Below are 20,170 nucleotides of genomic sequence, written 5' to 3'. Positions count from 1 at the left end.
CTTCTCGGATCAAAAATAGTACTCTCCTCCGGTTCAAATTATAAGTTATTTTTTTAACTTTGATTAAAATTATAAAGCATATATAAATATCTAACCAGTTCCACTCAGTAGATAATGAAATATCTTCATACTACACTCATTTGATTTGGAACAAACAACTTTATAATGTGAAACGGAGGAAGTACATATTCACCACGTGTTAGGCTGCTGCTATAGTATACGAGACGTTCGAAATATCACTTGCACAACAGCGCCCAACCCAGCTGCAAATTTTAAACCGCGTGAAAATAGTAAAAAATACAAGGCTACTCAATATGGTCTAACAGTTCAATATCTATTATCTTATACTTGAAACAAACTGAGTACAAAACTTTCGTGGGTTAATTTTGTAACCACACACTTGGCACATTTTTTTTTTTTGCACTCATCACCATGAGTCACCGACTCATGCACACGGAAGAGGGCATCATTTCACGCATCATCAACGCCGGTCATTGGATCATTATCCTTGGCTTCATCTCCATCATTTTTATCATCGTCATGCTTCGGTGCTCTCATCATCCTCGCCAGCTGCTGCCGCATCCTGCATTTGATAATCCACCTTGAAATCATAGTCCGCATCCATGTCGCTCAGCGCACTGAACTTGTTCACCTTGCGTCGTTTCTTCTCTGCTTTCCTCTTGCGAGGATCGAGTATGCCCTCAGCAGTGTACAGCTTGTCATGCTGTGTGCTAGCACTGGTTGCCTTGCTTCCTTCACGGTCATTAACGTCAGACATCGATTCCTCACGACTTTCCTCAACGGGCTGACTCGGCTTCTTGCCATCCTGGTTAGTGGAGAATAGGTCAGATAGCAAGAAAAGCAAGCATTGTCCATCATGCCATAAAAATTTTGTATACAACAAAGCATACCGTCATGAAAAAATTGCATATGAATTATGTGGTACAACAAGACCTTTGGAGCATTCCTAGGGAGTTATTTTCCCTCCAGAGAGAATATGCACTACCTTTTAACATGATGACAGTTAAATGACTACACGGCTTACTAGTGTTACCCATAGATTCTTAGTGCTACTGCAGACCAAAAAGAATGACTGAACCTCTAGCATAAGCATGTAAACCTGGGACCACGCCAGCAACCAGACACAAGCAAGCAACAATGACTTCGAATCATGAATTAATTAATTAATGCAATGAAAGTGACCCTCACAAGGAACAGGACTGTAGGACTAATAGGAAAGAGTAAGAAGACTGTAAAAAATTATCAGACAGCAGGAATGATTTCTATAGCAAAATTATCATCTGAATTCAGGGCAAAATCACCTTTGGAAAAGATATTACCTCGAGCATCTCTTCATCAATACCAGGTGGGGCATTCGGTGGAATCTCAATATGATGGAAATCCTCAATAGACTTCAGACCACTAATGTACGAAGACTCGGCTTTGTAAATTTCATCAATATTAAATTCTTTCCCACCTTCTGAGATAATCACTGCATCTGAGTCCTCCCCCGCATCTCTCTTAGGTGGCAATGTATAATATGGTATTTTACCTAGAAACAAGAGGGTCACATCACTAAAGATAAATAAGTAACAAATTTAATAACAGAAATTGTCAACCATACCTTCATTCCAGTCGTGAAGCACAATTCTTGCCGCAGCTTCAACATCCACTATACCACCTTTTTTCAATTTCCCCCGAAGAGTGGCAACTTTTTGAAGGAACTCATCAACTGAACTAAAGCTTGGCACCTTGTACAGAGACAACAACTTCTCGTGCGGGCAAATACTCAGGATCTCCTTCACTAAAAGCATTAAAAAACAGAAAAAAATTGAAACATGTCAAGTCATACTGCAAGCCATGTTATGTTAATTGTAAGATGGAATAGTATCTACAGAATAAAACAAGAACAAGACTACTAGAATAATGAAAAAAGTCAGCAAAGCTAATATAATGAGGGGGAAAATGCAAAGTAGCACTTACCAGGACTGATTGTATCTTCCATTTTCTCAACTCTTTTGCAGTTGCGAAGGGCTACAGACACACCACTGTTGGAGGATTTGAGCATAACTACACCAGGACAATCCAGCAACTTCACCTTCTTGTCTAATTGGACCTCTTGCATTGATCTAGTAACCCCTGGAGTGGAACCAACATTAACAACTCGGGACCTCTTCAAGCTGTTGATCAGACTGCTCTTGCCAACATTAGGAAGCCCAACAATACCCACCGTAATTGCCAGTTTGAGCTGCAAGCACACCCATAACAAAACTTAACTAAAATGGCCAAACAAAGCAGAACAGAAATGAAACATATAAATGCGTACAAGAGCATTACAAAATTGATAATACTGAAGCACAAGGATCTAGGAAAAGAAACTGAAAATTAACATCAGATATGACTAGTAATCAAACTACCATGATAAGATACAAAGTAAAACAACTACAAAAGATAAAATACAAGTAAACAACTACAAAAAACAAGTTACTAGGTCCAGATTTGAAACTTAGGACACCCGTGAAAATCAAAAGGGTTTTAACATTGCCATAAACGGCAATATGGTTCACACAAAGTAGGGCACATAAGCAAGAAAAATTAAGTGAATATCCAATTAGAAGGAGGGAAGTCAGGTGATAAAGCACACATGATGCTGATGAATAAGCATAAGATGCTTAACGAATAGTCCTAACAGCAATCAACTAGTGAGGCAGGTGACCGAAGCTTATGCATAACAATTCTCCAAAAGCATTGGGATCATTTACCTCGTGGCTTCTGGAATAATTCTTGAGTAATTTGATCAGATTCTCAGCACCGAGACAATCACTGCTTTGTGGGATGTTGCTCGCTTTATCAAGTTTTGATGATTTCCATCCCAGCTTGGTCCTCTGCTCTTGGGTATTACACTTAAATGCAACTGTTGGCATTTCTTCTCTTAGATATGTAAGCCACTTCTCTACTGCTTCCTTGGGTACAAGGTCTAGCATTGACAAATAAAAAATTGATATGTAAAAAGCCAAAAATCATAAGAGCAACTTCTAGAGTCTAAACTCCATTAATTGTTTTATTATACCTATCTTGTTGAGAAGCAGCACAATTCGTTTACTTGGATCAGCCTTCCTGACCATCCTTTCCATATCAATGCAACGGGTTCCCAGTGGGTCCCTTGCATCAAGAACCTCCAGAATTACGTCAGAAGCCTCAATTACTTTAACAAGCTCCTTGTAAAATGACCTCTCTGAATGATCTGACAACACATTAAGCATCTTTAATCAGTAATGTAACTGCATGCATTAGCCAATTATATCACCAATCATAAAAGAGAACTTACCATGGCTCTTTGCGATTTCTGAAGGAGTGTTCTCCTTTGTTGTATCCTTTTCTGCAAATTCACTGCCCTGTGCAGAAGCTGCAGAGGCCAATTTAGCAATGTCCTCATCCTCAAGCAATCCAAGCTTCCTCTTCCGAGCCTGAAATCAGAAAGCATATTTATGTATTGTTGCTCCACCACCACAAGGAACAAGAAAACCAGTGTATCTATGGAACTAATAAAGAATATAAATGACATTCAAGCAAGAAACGACACATAGTTCATCTGCCTTAATTTAAATATTTGCCAAGGCCAGAATGTTGGCATTTCCATGGTCCACAGAGTGAATGCAGAGTGTTTAAGAAAAACACTAAGTATCATTCCACAAAGTCACTACCATACTATCTGCAGTACTACTGACTACACTTGGCTAATTTTCATTTATTCTGTGAAATGGATGCTCTTTGGATGCTATATCAAGGTCACTTGTGTGATTTGTACTGTCTCGTCGATCTTAAAGCTGCATTCATATTCAAGGGAAACTTCAAGTATGCTATAGTTTCAATAAGTGTATGTAGTTGAAAAAACATGTCATACATTACCACGAGAACATACTGGCCCCAAGGTGATACAAGAACTAACCCAATGCTACACCCATTAGGATTTAGGCTGCTACCTATCGGAAAATTGTACAAACATCACAGATACTCTGAAACAAATTTTTACATCACAAAATATTTCTATCCTTTGGCATGATATCAATCATAGAATAGGACATGCATTCAGTTCAGGTTTCAACTGATGGCCCAAGTTTCAAAAACAAATATCAGTTTTCACAAGCATTTTGTTGTAGCTGACAGCAAGAATCAGACCCAACTTTGTCAAGGTAGCACAAACACAGGCCATCTACTTATTAGACCCACAACCTGTTTCCATCTCTGCCTCGAATACACATCTCACTCGGCTCCAAAAACTGCACAGCAGAAATTCATTTGCCAACCAAATACAGGCATCTGAATATTTGATGACAAGGTCCAGACGAAATTGACGATGTCCATGATTTTCATGTTTCACACTAACTACCAATCTATGGAAGCATCTCATAAGGAAGAATTAGTTTATTACACTATGAAAATCAACTAACAAACAGGAGATAGATTCGGTCGAAGATATAGAGCTTTGGCCCCTATCACTCACGGAATAGCACCACAAATAGCAACACCAGATGGGAGAGAAAGAATCATGCAGGGAAGGGCAAACAAATGACATACCCTCTCCTTGCGCGCCTCTTTCTTGAGCTCGAGCTCCTGCAGCGCCTGCGCTCGGCGCGCCTCGAGCGCCTTGAGCTCCTGCTCCTTGAACGGCCACTCGTTGGGGATCCCCGGGTCCTTCTCGACCTTCTTCCGGCCGGCCTTGCCCTCCTTCTTGGCCTCCTTACGTTTCTTACGGTGGTGCTCTTTCACCTTGCGCAGCACCTTGTGCTTCTGGCGCAGTGTGACGCGCTTGCTCTTGCTCTTCTTGCTCTTCTTCACCATCTCGCCGCCGCGTCCTCTTGTCGCTGCCGCTGGCGGGAGGGGAAGGAGAGGGGCTCGGCTAGGCGGCGGAGGGTCGCGTTTGGGAGTAGTGGAGGCGGCGGCGTTACCGAGCTAGGGTTTAAGACAGGAGAGTCTCCTGGTGACGGAAGGGAAGCGTAATGGTTGTGTTGGGCTCCGAGATGGGCTCACTGCGACGTCTTTGAACGGCCCGATAAGAGCGAGCACGCTAAAACTTGTAAGCAGGCCCACAAAACTGTAACTGTACCGCAATTCTGTTTCAGAAAATTATATTATCTCTTTACAGTACTCCTCCCTTCCCAAATTACTATTCATTTTAATGTTTATAAAAATATAGTTTTTGATATTCACCTATATTATGTTTAGATAATAGCAAAAATTATGCATCTATAAAAACTAAAAAAAACTAAAATGAATAGTACGGACGGAGTGTAAACTTAGCATCTCATGTAAAATTGTATAGTATTCTGAAGCAGCTTCATCCAAACTTCTGTTCCACTTTAACAGTTTTGAGCCTCTACTCCAAAGGTGAGCCCAGAAAGAAGCTCCCCTGCACCACACAGGGATCCACGGACCGTCCAGATACAGGTGGTCCCACATCCGCACCACCCCAAAATGTGTCACGAAGTCCACGAGCATAATCATCTAATCTAACAACGAAACCGAAAGAACATTGACATCTGTGAGTTACAGACAACTAGCGACCCCAGGAGTAGCATTAGCCTCTTTAGCAAACATGTCATAGCTACATTTGCAAAATGACGACATCAACCGTGCTCCTACATCTCATCACAGAACCGGAGATAAATTACATCACAACACCATACTCCTACGTTTCAATCCACAAGTTGCATCTAACTTTTTCCTAAGGCAACAGGGACGGCAGTACATTCTATGGTTATATTCCTACGCAGCCCAGCACTGCGGCGATGCGCGGCTGCTGAAAACTGGGCAAAACATGGAAAGACTAGTTAATAGTCACTGAATCACTCTAGTTCAGTAAGCGACACTTGATGCTACTCAGCGAGTTTACTGATGCTGCAGCGGCGCCGTCATGTTTCTTGATAGTTGTTGTGTAGGGGACGAGCCCTGAATTAGAGGTATCGCCCCCACGCCTTTGAGTGTATCCGTGCGACCTTGCAAGACGATGGAGAATATGCCACCGCTCCAAGTCCTGTAGCTCAGAAGCCAGATCATGTAACGTGGTTGCCTTCTCAGCGCTGACATTCAAAGGAAAATGCATAAGAATGGCAAATCATGAGAGTTTAGGAGGAACATATTATTGCAGCGATTGTAAATAAAAAGAAATGAAACCATGATAAATCGAAGAAATTCAAATACTAAATCCTGCCAGTTGTAGTTGAATTATTGGTACACCATACCCTGATAAGTAACTTTCCAGCTTGCCAAACCGCGACTTGAAGGTTTCCAGAACTTTCGGTAGGACTTTAGAGTCTTCCTTCCCAGAAGTGCTGGTCTGGTTAAGTAGCCTGGCCAAACACCACAAGAAGAAGGCTTGAGCAGCGTGAAAACCTCATCTACTTATGACATAGTTATATCTAAATCAAGTAATTATTTATTTAGTTTTTATGTAACTCCTAACTCTCAAGATACTAGAATCTTGGAGAAATTTTTTTATTTTCACAGCTGGATACACGTCAACAGAAAGAGAATAATGCTTACGTGTCATCATTCACAAAAGATAGAACGGTGTCACATGCTTCACTGAGTGCTAGTTTTGAAAGGTGGTATACAGTGCTTTCACCAGAATTAGTCACGTCTGTTGCAAGCAGCCTAGCTGGCACAACAGGAAGAATGTACTGAATCAAGCTAGTGGTCAGAATAAGTCTTTTCCGAGCTCGAGTCCCAAAGCTGCTTCTTTCCATTGTTGCTGCATTCCCATTATCTACCTGCTATGCACGATAAGCATGTCAGACCAGGGAATATTTACTTGCACAACAGAAAAGGGTGTTATACAACATAAAGAAATTATACAACCTTCTCAACCAATCTTTTAGTAGCACGAGCCCAATCCAACTCCGATGTTCTACAGTGCAAAATGACAAAACAAGCATCAGCCCCTTCGAACATGTATCTCAAGCCAAAAGGAGTAGTATAAACATTTTGTAACAAAAGAAGCAAAGCAAGCCAAACTGAAAGCTCAAATGGTCTAAAAAACTAAAAGCTCAAAAATATATTGTTCAAAGAAGGAAGGGTGAGCTCTCTTCAAAATCAGCACCTTCTATGACACATGCTCCCACACCCAATGACTTGTGCATGCCATGCTAAAAGATTTTCTGTTGCCCTTTTCCGCTTTTTCTGCTGTGAAACAACCTTCCCATCAAATTTGCCAACGGGCAAAACATCTGAGTGAGAAGGTTTGCTTGCTGAGAGAATGGTACTCTGCTGAAGACCAACAATCTGGCTATAATCATCCATTTTTATATTCTCAGGAGCTTTTTGTTCAAAAGACTTGGAGTGGAGGATGCCATGGCATTCAAATTTATTAAGCCCCAGGTGATTATGGGTAGTATTGTATGTTGCTGTTAGCTCACTATTCTTACACTCTGTTCCTTCAATACATGATAAGTTGGGGTCCTTGGACAAACTCAGGGCAGTCCCTTGAACATGAGAAGGCTGTGTAATGGGTAGCTGCATATCTGAATGTCCATCATGGTTTGAAGCACGTACCCCAAAGGGGCAATTTACAACCATTTCCGGTTGTGCTGCCTGTACGACTTTGTCTGCCATTTCTTCATGACATATGGAAGCCCCTATTGGACAAGATTGGTCATCCAAGCTTGTAGTGAACTCTAGATAGGAATTAACAACATTGTCGGTCATTCCCAATCTAGTATCACTAGCAACACTCTGTTGTTGCTGTACTAAAGCATTGTCGCTTGCGGGCAGCAGATGACCTTTACCATTTCCCCCAAGGTTAATTATAGAACTGGGCTCACTAATGCTTTTGTCACCACCCAATAAAGGCAATCCAGAACTCGAAAAATTTTGCCACTGTGATGCTGAATCATAAAATAAACCACACGTTTGAGAAGTAGATTGACACTGTTCAGGATAAGATGTTCCGTCAGATATAGCTGACTCCAGGGGGCCAGTTTGCATGTATGCGGCAGTATTGCTAAAGCAAGCAGCAGAACCACTTTCCTCTAATTTGATCGTTGCATCAAATTCAATCAAATTGTCACTGCATAAAATTTTAACACAGTCAATCAGTTTGCAATACAAAAATACCAAATCATGTAGTGATGCTTAAGGGCAGATGAAACTCCATAGAGAAAATGTCGACCATTTGCTACTATGGGCTTCTTGTAGAGTAAGCTATTATGATCCATATAACTGGAAATGGCAAGAGCCATCACCAAAGAAGTAGGCTTTTTGTTACAAACCAAAAATCTATCTATGGAAATAGTTCATGTCTGTAAGTGTTGCAGACGTGTTCGAGAAATAAAAGTGTTGCAGACACCTTGCTGTTACTGTGAAGAACCGGTATCACTAATAGAGCATCATAAACTAATAATTCTATCTGCACATAGAAATATTTTAGGTTTTATATTTAATTGTACAAGTCCAAACATATGAAAGGAAAGTTACAGGTTTCTAATTTCAACAAGAAAATGAAACCAAGGCTTTAATCAGCAATAGTATGCAACAACTCGGTGTACCTTTGCTGGAACATGCCATATGTTTGTGAAAGGTTATCAGTTGAAACACCAAATGAATTTAGAAGTGAATCAATTTCCATTTGCTCTTCACATTCATATAGGAGGTGTGACTTTTTTGAGCTATCATCCACGGATCCATCTGCACTATTTACAAATGAACTCGACAGTTGATGTGATCTATCATTTTGTCTGTACTCGGTGCTTGGCATAAAACCAGAAGAATCTACATGACCAGCATTTTCAGCAGGATACATTTCACCTCGGCTTTCATAAATATGGCTTTCAGTGGACGTTTTCTGATGGGGCAGTTCAAGCTCAAAAGATGATATGTTTTGCTCGTTGTTATTCATATTATGTTGGAAATCAGAAATGTTCTGAAAGCTACAGACAGTGGAGGTATTTGTGAGAGTGGTCTCAGAATCACCAGGGTAGGGCAAAAAATTTGAGGTGAAAGATGGGCTTGTCAGAGAACCATTGTCCCAAGCAACTTGATGCTTCATGGTATTTCCACCTGAAAGTTCTGCATGATTGAAAGTCAAGTCACTGCACTCTTCATTGAGTCCATTATCACTGTTAGATGCTCCCAAAGCCTCTCGCATTTGCATAAGAGCATCCCAAGTCCCATCCCGTGTGTCCGAAATGTGATTATTGCTTTGCAAAGGAGTATTATATGGACAACTTGCAATTCCCGTGCTACAACTACTTCCAAATGAGATAGCTCTGTCATCATTGTCATAGGAAGTTATTTCTTCTGTATGATCAATACAGGATGCATTAGAAGGTCTGCGCCGGTGGGCGATATTTGCATTGATATTTTGCATTTGCATTCCTTCATACTCTCCAGGCTGACGAGGCCCCCAAAAGTTGTCAAATTGTTGATATCCCCCCAGTGCAGCAGAATCATCATTCAGACCAAACTCTGGTGCACTGGCTAGCAGACCTTGGTCAAATCCCTGCTTTGAAACTGAATAACTGTGCTGTAAAGCTCGATTATAAAATTCCTGATTAGCATCTTGTGTAAAACAAAATGTGCTTGGGTCAACTGAAAAATCTCTTGCACCGAATCCATCCATATTTGCTAAAATTTCAGCACTATTGCTAGACTGGGGCTGCAATTGAAAAGTGGCTGGCCCCCTGAAACTTGAAACAGGAGTGGTGCTCATGCTTTGATCCGCATCTGCAGATGATTAGAGAGAAGCATTTACACGAAACAGTTAGAATTAAGCAACCCAACAAAACCTGCAGGAACCATAAGACCCAAATTACTCATTCACATCTTATCACCTACGAAAAATCACCTCACGTACATCTACTAATAAAATAAAACGGAAAATAACGCGTACAAAAAGGAAGCAAGAACTGCAAGCCGCGAGCTAAAATTATAAAGGAATGCACACCCCCATTCCCCAAATAAACCCCAGAGCTCTAAAACGCCGAGCGCGTCGCCATTCACACTGGAGAACCAACAGCCAGCCACCTCCAAGCTCAAGCTAATTAACAACTAGGACGGCTAGCTAAGCAACCAATCAACCTCCAGAATAACTAAACAAGCCACCGACAGAAGTAATGAGCGTGAGCGGCGAGCTGAAGCGAGGCGAGGCCTTACCAGCAACCGGCGGGGCGGACGAGGCGGAGTGTAGCGGCGGCTCGGCGGTGAGCTCCTGGACCCGCTCCCAGCTGCGGGGCTGCCTCGCGGGGTTAGGGTTTTGGAGCTGGGAGCGGAGCAGAGAGCAGCAGTGAGAGAAGGGGGGCGCAGTGGGAACGGGGAAGCTGCCTCTGCCTGCGAAATTGCCGACTCGTGCGTTTTGACTTTTCTTTCAGCGGTCGGCGACCAGGCGGCGGGGGCCGCCAACTGGGCCGTACCGGGCCCGGCCCGTATGGGCCCACGTATAAATCTACTTTCGATCTCTCTCTCACCCCTCGCCTCTCTCTCCGATCTTTTGCTTTGGATTGGATCTCCAGAGGAGGAGAGAGAGTTTAGAGAGGGAGAGGGAGGATGAAGGAGGGGTCGTCGTCGGGGGGAGGGGTGGCCGCGGGGGGCAGCGATCCGCGGCAGCCGTCGACGGCGAAGCCGTACGCGCCGCCGAAGCTGTCGCCGCAGGACCTGCCCATCGACTACGCGGGCTTCCTCGCCGTCGTCTTCGGCGTCGTCGGCGTCATGCTCCGCGTACGTAACCATCTCCCCGCCTCACCCTGTCCGATCTGAGTTTGATTTGCGAGTGCTGTGCAGATCTGGGCAAGTTAGTGGCTTAGTGGTAGATCTATATGCTTCTGCGCAAGTGATTTGTTTCCCTGTAAAGCATGGTGATATTGCGCTTGGCTTACTGGGTTGCTCGCTGCGATATAGTTTTGTCTGCGTTGGCTACCTGTGAAATCTGATCGGCTTCTGTTTGCAGTACAAGCTGTGCTCGTGGATCGCCATCATCTTCTGCGCGCAGTCGTTGGCGAACATGAAGAACTTCGAGAATGATCTGAAGCAGCTCTCCATGGCTTTCATGTGAGTTTTCTTAACAGACCTGAGGTTTATGCATTGAACTATGACTTGGGCTTCTAAAAAAGTCTACAGTTCAAATCTAGAGTGCCGCATAGCAACATATTCTGCAGTATCCCAATTGACACTTACTGTCTCTTCATACTGTAAGCTTATCAACATATACATAAATTCAGGAGCCTATATAGTGATCGTCCCTCCTTAGTTATTGCATTATGAGATCCTCAATTTGTGGGTTGTTTTTTAATGCTGGTTTGATGTGTGCCATGGTTAAGTAAGACTAACATTTCTGCCTATATTATGATTCTCTTGATATGAATTGGTTAGGATGTTATTGCTGGTATAATGTTGCAAATTCCAAGCCTTTCTGTTGTTAAATGATGCTTCCTGACGTCGACCTCTAAAGTCAAAGTTACCATGAGCTTCAGCCATTGTGATTTTACAAAGAGTAAAGCGTACCAGCAGTCCTCAAACTTGTTCAGAGGACATAAGCCCTCACTGTTAATTTATAGATCTGACTCACTAAACCTTATAATTGTACCAGAACCACTCAAGGTCTAGTTTGAGAACCTTTGTGACTCCTCTGAACAAGTTTGAGGACTGCTAGTACAGACACTGGTAAATGTATATTTGAGGCAAAGTTTCCAGCAAGGCTCAACTTGCCCAATCTAATGTTGTGTTGCTCCAAGTTAATACACCCTCCACCTCCAATCACATTGCCATTCTAGAAATCATTGTGGTCCCCAAAACACCTTGATCATCCATTCCAGTTCTAGTGTATTTGTAAAATTTAAATATAAATAAAATAGTAATAGTTTACCTAGCGAAAGTAGGATTAATAACCTATGACATGAGGAAGTAATTAATGCTACATGTGCTTCACTGTTTGTGAAACTATCATTAAAACCAAAGCAAGTATTAACCAGATGGGAAATGATATTATGTGCTGTGGTTGCAAGTTGCCTGAGCAAAATTTGATCAATGGATGGTCTTAGCATTGCGAGATACTCAATTTTCTTACCAGTTATACACTCCTATTTCTGCCTTTCCTTCTCATTGGTGTTGCAATTATATGGTTCATTTCCTTTTCATTGGTGTTGCAATTATATGGTTCATTTCCTTTTCATTGGTGTTGCAATGATATGGTTTATATTTTGCTAACCCCTGGAGATAAGACCTGATTTATTGATATTGTATATGGAAATAAAAGAAAAGGATTGGTGTACTGTGATGGTACGTAGAGACTTAAAAAATTGACATGCAACAATACATTGACCTAACAATGAGATAAGAGGGACCTACATAGCAGCACACTTCGTTTTTCGTTACTTTGCTTCTGTAGTTAGGATTTTGCTTTCAAATATTCTGTTTGGGTTCTGTTTTCAATATATTATGTCAGCAGAAATCTATTTTTAGATGCAAATTCCCACCTTTCATCTACAAAATGGCATGAATAAACCATATCGCCAAACGTATTATACGTATTCGATGCCATGTTAACAAAGCCATAAAAGTGTTTCATAATACTTTACCATTCTCTTGGGCAGTGCGTTTCAAAAATGATTTCTTCGCTTTAGAAAGCAAGAGTGTAGTTAACAATATTTCCACTTTTTTACTGTTGCTCTAATGATATGAAGGAGGTTACGTGATCGTAGCATGTTGTTCTCTGTAGGGGGATCTGTGACCTCATCAACTATTTTTTAGACTTGGTATTTTTTAGACTTTGGTGGTGGAATGAGGAAGTCCAAAGGACTATTAAGGAGAAGAAAGAATGCTATTGGCGCTTGTTCCATGATAGGAGTGTGAACAACATAGAGAAGTACAAGGAGGCAAAGAAGATCGCGAAGCGAGCTGTAAGTGTGGTTAAGGGTAGGACGTATGAGGATCTTTACCAACGATTAGGCACGAAGGAAGGAGAGAAGGACATCTATAGGATGGCTAGGGTTCGTGAGAGAAAGACGAGGAACTTCAACCAAGTTAAGTGCATTAAGGATGAAATGGAGAACATCTTGGTAAAGGAGGATGAAATCAAACATAGATGGCAAGAGTATTTTGACAAATTGTTCAATAGTGAGAATGAGAACACAACCTTTCAATTGGATTACTCTTTTGATGACACCAACATGCACTTTGTGCGGAAGATCCAAGAAACTGATGTTAGAGAGGCGTTGAAAAGGATGAGAAGTGGTAAGGCAATGGGCTCGGATGGTATCCCAATTAAGGTGTGGAGATGCCTCAGGGATATAGCCATAGTATGGCTAACCAAGTTGTTCAACCATATTTTTCGGTTGAACAAGATGCCGGAGGAGTGGAGGAGAAGTATATTGGTACCAATATACAAGAATGGAGATATTCAAAGTTGCACTAATTACCGAGGAATTAAGTTGATGAGCCATACTATGAAGCTACGTGAGGGAGTCATTGAGCATCGTCTGAGAAGGATAACGCGGGTATCTAGGAACCAATTTGGTTTCATGCCTTGAAGGTCAACCATGGAAGCTATTTTCTTAATAAGACAAGTTATGAAGCGGTATAGGGAGAAGAAGGATCTACACATGGTTTTCATTGACTTGGAGAAGGCGTATGACAAAATACCAAGGAATGTTATGTGGTGGGCTTTGGACAAGCATAAAGTCCCAACGAAGTACGCTGGACTTATTAAGGATATGTACAACAATGTTGTAACTAGAGTTCGAACAAGTGATGTCGACACAGATGACTTTCCGATTAAAATCAGACTGCATCAAGTGTCAACTTTGAGCCCTTATCTATTTGCCTTGGTGATTAAGGATGAAAGCGGTCAGGAACGGTTGGGAAAATCCCTTAACCATTCCCGCTATTGTATTTTTTAGCCGGGAACGAGAGCGGGAATGGGAAAGTCGGACAGAAAAACGAAATCGATATTACGGGATATCGGGAACGGAACATTTCGATCGGGAACATGTTGATCGTAATCGGATCGTAATCGATAACTCAAATCGGGAACACCAATGCATGTAACCACTTCAAACATTTAGCTTGACGTAATAGTTACAACCATGCATATAAGCAAACAAATAAACAATACAAAGATAAGAACATAGATGCATATAAGCAAATAAGTCTTAGTCTCTTAGATGCACATGCACAAATAAATCTTAGTCTCAACTCACACACATGCAACATAACACAACAGTACAGAACACATGCACAGCTTTTGCTGTGCATGCAACAAGCAACATACATACTGCATGAGTATGCAACAAAACAACTACTTGTGGCTGACGAAGAATCAGACTCAGAAGATCTCCAGCCGGCGGCCAGATACTTGTGCGGGGCTCTAGCTGCCTAGGGGTGATGGCGATCGGCCTGCAGCGCAGCAGCAGACGGGTGGGAGCTTGGCTTGGCCGCGTTGGTGCATCCGGCTGACGACGCACAGTGGAGTGGCTTGGACGCCTGGTGGTGGGTGGTGGCCTCAGACCTGGAGATGTGAGAAGAGAGAGAGAGAGATTGGAGTGCGGCGGCGGCTTAGGAATCGATGGGGAGCTGGGGACGGGGATGGGGTAGTCATGACGCGGTGGCACGGGGTGGTTGAGGCGGGCCTTAGGGTTCGGGGGTGGTTGAGGCAGGCCTTAGGGTTCGGTGGTGGGTTGAAGCGCTGGGCTGAGCGAAGGAGTGGGCTGCAGAGGAGTTTGGGGACTGAATACAGGAAACAACCGTGCGATTTTTTCCCAGCCAAATGCGGGAACCGACAATACAGTTGGGAAAAGGCCCCAACTGGTTTTGCCAGTTTTTCCTGGTTTCCTATTTTTCCTGTGAAAACGATATCTGATCGGGATATACGATCTACGGTGTTGGTCGGTACAGGATTTTCCCATCCTATTTTCATCCCTCCTGGTGATGGATGAGGTCACAAGGGACATACAAGGGGATATCCCTTGGTGTATGCTCTTCGTTTATGATGTAGTGCTAGTTGATGAAAGTCTGAGTAGGAGTAAATAGGAAATTGGAGTTGTGGCGGGAGACCCTAGAGTCAAAAGGTTTTAGACTTAGCAGAACCTAAAATTGAATATATGAGATGACTTTGGCACTACTACACATGAGGAGGGAGATATCAGTTTGGAAGGTCAAGTAGTGCCTAGGAAGGATACATTTTGATATTTGGGATTAATGCTACAAGCATCAGGGGATGTTGATGAGGATGTTAGCCATAGAATCAAAGCGGGGTGGATGGAGTGGTTGATGAGGATGTTAGCCATAGAATCAAAGCGGGGTGGATGGAGTGGCGTCAAGCATCATGAATTTTATATGACAAGAGGGTACCATTGAAGCTAAAAGGCAAGTTTTATAGGAAGACGATTAGACGTGCAATGTTGTGTGGTGCAGAATGTTGGCTTACAAAAAGATGACATGTTCAACAGATAAGTGTTGCGGAAATTCGAATGTTGCATTGGATTTGTGGTCATACGAATATGTGATAGGTTATATGTGATACGTCAGGGGTAGCACAAATTGAAGAAAAGCTTATCCAACACCGGTTGACATGGTTTGGACATGTCCAACGGAGGCCTTTGGAGGCACCGGTGCGTAGTGGATCCGTAAGGCGTGATAGTAATGTGAAGAGAGGCAGAGGAAGACTAAAATTGATATGGGAAGGGACAATAAAATAAGATTTGAAGGGATGGAATATACCCAAAATTTAGCCCTGGATAGGAGTGCTTGGAAAACATCTATTCATGTGTTTGAACCCTGATTTGTGGCTGTTGTTAGGTTTCAACTCTAACCTACCTTAACTTGCTTGGGATTGAAAGGCTATGTTGGTGCTGCTGCTGTTGTTGTATGTATAAGCATGGTGTGCTTGGATAGATATCTTGAAGAGAATTATGTATGTTGTTTTGCTATTAAAAGTAGCACTAGTTAAGAACCAAATTCATCATGAAGTTAGGTTGCATCCTTTTTCTACTTTTGATTCGTAATTTCCTCAGATGTTCATTGATAGTTTTTGTTCTTTCAGAGAAATCACAATGTTTCTACAAGTAATTGCATCTCCAACTAGAAAAGCTCACCAAAGTTTTTTTTAACATTTCCAGGTTTGCGGTTATGGGTCTGGTGACGAACTATTTTGGTCCCCCTCGTCCAGGCAGTACAAAGAGCTAATCTGTGGATGCGCACCATGCTCTTCATCCTTCATAGGATATCTAGTCAATCTTCTTGGTGCCTCAATATGCTTTATGAGTGCTGACATTTATGTATATTCGAGCACACTTCATTTGGACGACGTCAATTAATGGACCAGTACATCTTTGATGCTCAATAATTTATTTGTGCAGTACCTGTTCTCCCGGATATTAATTTGTAACTGTGTTCACAAGGGTTTTGGTGCCTTCCCGGTATGTTGATCGATGCTTCTTGGGACTTCTTTTTTGTTGCTTCGTTGCCACCTCTCCTTTTTTTTTCCGACTCTTGTTTTTTCTCCTTTTGTTGATGTGAAAACTTTTGTTTGTTTATGCATGCTGGGATATAGTCCATCCATTCTAATTTATAAGTATTTCAATTTTTTTTGAGTCAAACTATTTTATATTTGATCAAAATTATAGAGAGGATTACAAAGATTTATAGCACCAAATATATATACTATGAAAATATATTTAATGAAGAAACTAATGGTACTTATTGGTATCATGAATTTGTATCATGAATTTAGTACTTTATTGTATAAATTTGATCAAACTTGAGATGTTTTGATTCTTCAAAAAATTTGGAATGGCTTATAATTGGAATGGGAGTACCTCTGATTTACTATCTTCGTTGACGTTCGTGCGCTCGTGGCCGGTCTATTTCGTTCAAACCGAGACTCATTTCTAAAAAAAAAAACCCAACCCACTCCGCTTAATTGACTGATTAATGCCTGATCTTTGTTTCCTTTCGTTTCATTCACTGCATTGGACCATCTGGCGCTTTCACCCTCATGGCCTCATCCATGCTCAAAATGTCAATAGATGGCCCCTATCTGTTATATTTTACGTGGATCACAAAAGCGAAGACCTTGTCTTTGCACGATCTCCCGTCATCTGCTTGGTGGGATTGGCCATCCGAACAAGTTGTTGTTCTCCGTCCACATACTCATGTGGTCACAAGATATCGCCCACTAAACTAAAGATCCACGGGACAATCCCCTCGCGGTCTGGTGCGCGCCCCTGCTCATCCGCTGAATTCTTGTGGCGCATGCTCATCTGGACATCTGATGAAGTGGTGAGGGCACATCGTACATCAGCTTAGTTAGAGCTACACGGGTGTTTCTTCTGAGCGGATGCGTGCGTGCGTCGCAGAGCAACTCTCCCCAAGGCCACGACGAACTCTCTTTTGTGTGGTGCTGTTCGCGACCACGACTCTCGGTTTGGCGGATCCTGTAGCCGGAGGCAAGTGTGGCTGTGGCGTATGGTACTCAGCCTAGCTCAATTAATTAATTAGGGTGGAAGGTGCGATCGTGCACTCTGATCATCAGGTTCGAGTCCCTCTAACTCGAATATAGGTACATATTTCTTCATTTTGATGAAAAATCATCTAGCTCCTTCTAAATTGATCTAATTTTTTTAGAGACGACGATCTCCTAGCTTCTTCTAAATTGATTTAATTTTATTTAACTGCGACGACCAGGAGATAGCGACCGATGCAATTCTAGCCTCCATGAGTAGAAGAAATCCACCAGCCGAGGAGCGCTCTCGTCACATTGAAAATGATATCCATAATCCATCGTATCAACATTGAAAATGGCATCCGTCCACCGGCAGATGGCTTGCGCGTTTTCCACGGGAGCAGGTACCATACGGCTAGTATTTGCGCGTTTTCTACAACATAATGTTTCTGCCATTCGTCAGGGCCGTACCGGAGATTTTGAGGCCATGGAGCAAACTAAGAAATATGCCCTATATACTATAGTAGTGAAATACAAATAATAGAGATATATTTGGATTCCAGTATATGAGTAATAAGTACATGTCTTTTTGCATACAAAGAACTGCAATATAAAATTAGATACTAACATATAGGATTAATAAAGGACGAATATTACGTACCAATATCTTCTTAACCTCTAGTTAAAGCCCAATAATTAGGGCCCCTAATTTTTAGGGTCCGGCTCGATCACTCCAATTGCGCTACCTAATGTACAGGCTTGTCATTCGTAACATATATATGACGTGTTGGACACCAGTATGGTCTCCAAGGGAGTACAGTTTTAACCCGTGGACACCAGTATGGCCTCCAAGGTACAGTTTTGACCCGTACAATTTCCTATATGAAAACATTAACTATAAAAGATTGCAAAATTATTATTATATTAGGTCTTTCAAAGAAATAAACATAGCATTATTTTCACAACAAATACAATATATCCGCATAATCAATCAAACATACTCCTAGTGTCGTTGTCGAGATTAGCGGATCAAGACTACGGCTAGTAAATTTCTTTTATGCACGTTAGGCTTCGGATGGTGGCGTGAGAGGACACAGGGTTAGACTGGTTCGGGTAGGAATAGCCCTACGTCCAGTATGAGGAGCTGCTCGTGTTACTCACGCGTGATCTGTAGTAGGGGTTACAAACAGGCGAGAGAGGGAGCTGGTCCCAAGTCTCTTGGGTGTGCACTGATGCTCGTGAGGAGAGTGTGTGGATTCTGTTGGCTTGAGCCCCCCTGTCTCAGGCCCCCTGGTTCTCCTTTTATAGCGCAAGGAGGGTACCGGGGTTACAGATGAGCCAGGCGTGTGGAGAAGTAAAAGAGATAAGCTAAGTAAGGTACAACACGGGGACCAGGAGCGAGTTCCCAGGTCGCTGCCTTCCTCTCCGACCTTTGTCTCCCGTCAGTGTGGCCGCCAGAGGGGGACGGCTGCCGTTGGATCCTGTCGGTTATTCTCTGGTCGACCGTCACCGCCAGACACGATGATGATGCCCGGCCGCCTTAGCCGTGCGCGTCGTGGGGGACGGCTGACCCTTATAGTCCTGCGTGTTGCTCGTGGAACACGGACGTCGCGTCCCTATCGCCGAGCAAGCTGAGCGCGAGAACGGGCGGCGCTCCCTCCTGTGCCGGGCGACGCATGCAATGAGTGCCCTACGGCGCATCAGGGGAGGCCGCGACCGCTGTAGCCTGCGCGGTCGTGGCTACAGTGTTCCGCCCGGGTACTTGTGGCGGGTCACGTCGAGGGGCGCGGGCGCCTTTCTGCGTGCCAGAACTGCGGTGCATTTATGGCGAGATTGGTGGGGGCCCACGAGATCCGCACCCTCGTCTGCTGATCTGCGCCTGAGGCGGACCCTTGTCTTGTAGGCCTGGATGAGTCCGACCCCCTACGCCTGGGGTTGGGCGAGGCGGAGCCTTGCGGCGAGGGGTCGAGCGCATCCGACCCTGGGACCGTGGGTCGGGCGAGGCAGAGTGGAATGCTCCTTGCCTATGCCGGGTCGGCGGGGATCGCTATTGCCATAGGTGGACCTGGACCTTTATGATTGTTGTTTAAGAGGCTTAAGGAGGTCGTTAATATTTCCCCCCAACACCTAGTATTTTTCTAAAAATATAATTACACGCTCCATGTTCCAATTATAGATCGTTTTGACTTTAAACTATGTATCTAAATGTAATATATATATATATATATATATATATATATATATATATATCAAAACCTATAAAAAATTCAAACCGACTTATAATTTGGAATCGAGTACATTTTAATTAGGACGCCGTATATTTCCGAACACGTGGTAATATATCTGTACAGTGTCCACACGACCCGAGGGGTGCGATTGTCGCATTGAAAATAGCACGGGCATGCTATCCGGGGATCGTTTTGTACTCCATTTTCCTGGCACATGGAATTGTAGACCCACGTGGCCACGTCGTTGATTACCCCGACCGGTGACTCAGACGTGCAGGTCACGCTACTTGACTCAGGAAGTGGTCGGTTATGCTGGCTGCAGCTGTCAACCACCGCGAGCATCAGCTTGTCACGACGCTGATTTGATTTCGATCGCCATCGCTTTCACTCTGATATTCATGCGTGCGTGCCTGCCGATGCGCCAGAAAAAAGATCCGTGCTCTACCCCACAGCTCGTTATCTTCCCCTCCGGCTGCCTATATATGACCGACGACCACACGCCACAGAGAGACGA

General features: G+C 43.1%; 3 protein-coding genes across 3 annotated transcripts; 1 reads left to right on the top strand and 2 right to left on the bottom strand.

Annotated features, from left to right (window-relative positions):
* Positions 1-240: 240 nt before the first annotated feature.
* On the bottom strand, positions 241-4,962 carry LOC101780655 (guanine nucleotide-binding protein-like NSN1). The gene is made up of 8 exons (XM_014804601.2): positions 4,579-4,962; positions 3,329-3,467; positions 3,071-3,244; positions 2,763-2,977; positions 1,984-2,248; positions 1,625-1,804; positions 1,341-1,552; positions 241-826 (listed from the first exon to the last, which is right to left on the bottom strand). The coding sequence occupies exons 1-8, from the start codon at positions 4,840-4,842 to the stop codon at positions 539-541; spliced, it is 1,737 nt and encodes a 578-aa protein (XP_014660087.1). The 5' UTR covers positions 4,843-4,962; the 3' UTR covers positions 241-538.
* Positions 4,963-5,323: 361 nt separating this feature from the next.
* On the bottom strand, positions 5,324-10,338 carry LOC101780257. Its single transcript, XM_004981662.4, has 7 exons — positions 10,150-10,338; positions 8,544-9,720; positions 7,100-8,065; positions 6,859-6,907; positions 6,544-6,770; positions 6,243-6,350; positions 5,324-6,080 (listed from the first exon to the last, which is right to left on the bottom strand). Exons 2-7 carry the CDS (start codon positions 9,704-9,706, stop codon positions 5,852-5,854), a joined length of 2,742 nt encoding a protein of 913 aa, XP_004981719.1. The 5' UTR covers positions 9,707-9,720; positions 10,150-10,338; the 3' UTR covers positions 5,324-5,851.
* A 118-nt stretch (positions 10,339-10,456) lies between these two features.
* LOC101779843 (protein Asterix) lies at positions 10,457-16,432 on the top strand. Its single transcript, XM_004981661.3, has 3 exons — positions 10,457-10,710; positions 10,940-11,040; positions 16,104-16,432. The coding sequence occupies exons 1-3, from the start codon at positions 10,540-10,542 to the stop codon at positions 16,168-16,170; spliced, it is 339 nt and encodes a 112-aa protein (XP_004981718.1). The 5' UTR covers positions 10,457-10,539; the 3' UTR covers positions 16,171-16,432.
* The last annotated feature ends 3,738 nt before the right edge of the window (positions 16,433-20,170 follow it).

The sequence above is a fragment of the Setaria italica genome, chromosome IX (assembly GCF_000263155.2).
Source record: "Setaria italica strain Yugu1 chromosome IX, Setaria_italica_v2.0, whole genome shotgun sequence".
Lineage (NCBI taxonomy): Eukaryota > Viridiplantae > Streptophyta > Magnoliopsida > Poales > Poaceae > Setaria > Setaria italica.
This window is presented reverse-complemented; position numbering and strand designations above follow the sequence as displayed.

Bases quoted from the DNA above. Each gene is read 5' to 3' on its own strand.
- LOC101780655 (XM_014804601.2), bottom strand. From the start codon at position 4,842: ATGGTGAAGAAGAGCAAGAAGAGCAAGAGCAAGCGCGTCACACTGCGC. The intron at 2,249-2,762 runs GTAAATGATCCC...GTGTGCTTGCAG, and splicing joins ATTATTCCAGAAGCCACGAG to CTCAAACTGGCAATTACGGT. The intron at 1,805-1,983 runs GTAAGTGCTACT...TAATGCTTTTAG, and splicing joins GGAAGATACAATCAGTCCTG to TGAAGGAGATCCTGAGTATT.
- LOC101780257 (XM_004981662.4), bottom strand. From the start codon at position 9,706: ATGAGCACCACTCCTGTTTCAAGTTTCAGGGGGCCAGCCACTTTTCAA. The intron at 6,908-7,099 runs GTGCTGATTTTG...TTTGCACTGTAG, and splicing joins GGGAGCATGTGTCATAGAAG to AACATCGGAGTTGGATTGGG. The intron at 6,351-6,543 runs GTAAGCATTATT...GTGTTTGGCCAG, and splicing joins TCTTTTGTGAATGATGACAC to GCTACTTAACCAGACCAGCA.
- LOC101779843 (XM_004981661.3), top strand. From the start codon at position 10,540: ATGAAGGAGGGGTCGTCGTCGGGGGGAGGGGTGGCCGCGGGGGGCAGC. The intron at 10,711-10,939 runs GTACGTAACCAT...TTCTGTTTGCAG, and splicing joins TCGTCGGCGTCATGCTCCGC to TACAAGCTGTGCTCGTGGAT. The intron at 11,041-16,103 runs GTGAGTTTTCTT...TAACATTTCCAG, and splicing joins CAGCTCTCCATGGCTTTCAT to GTTTGCGGTTATGGGTCTGG.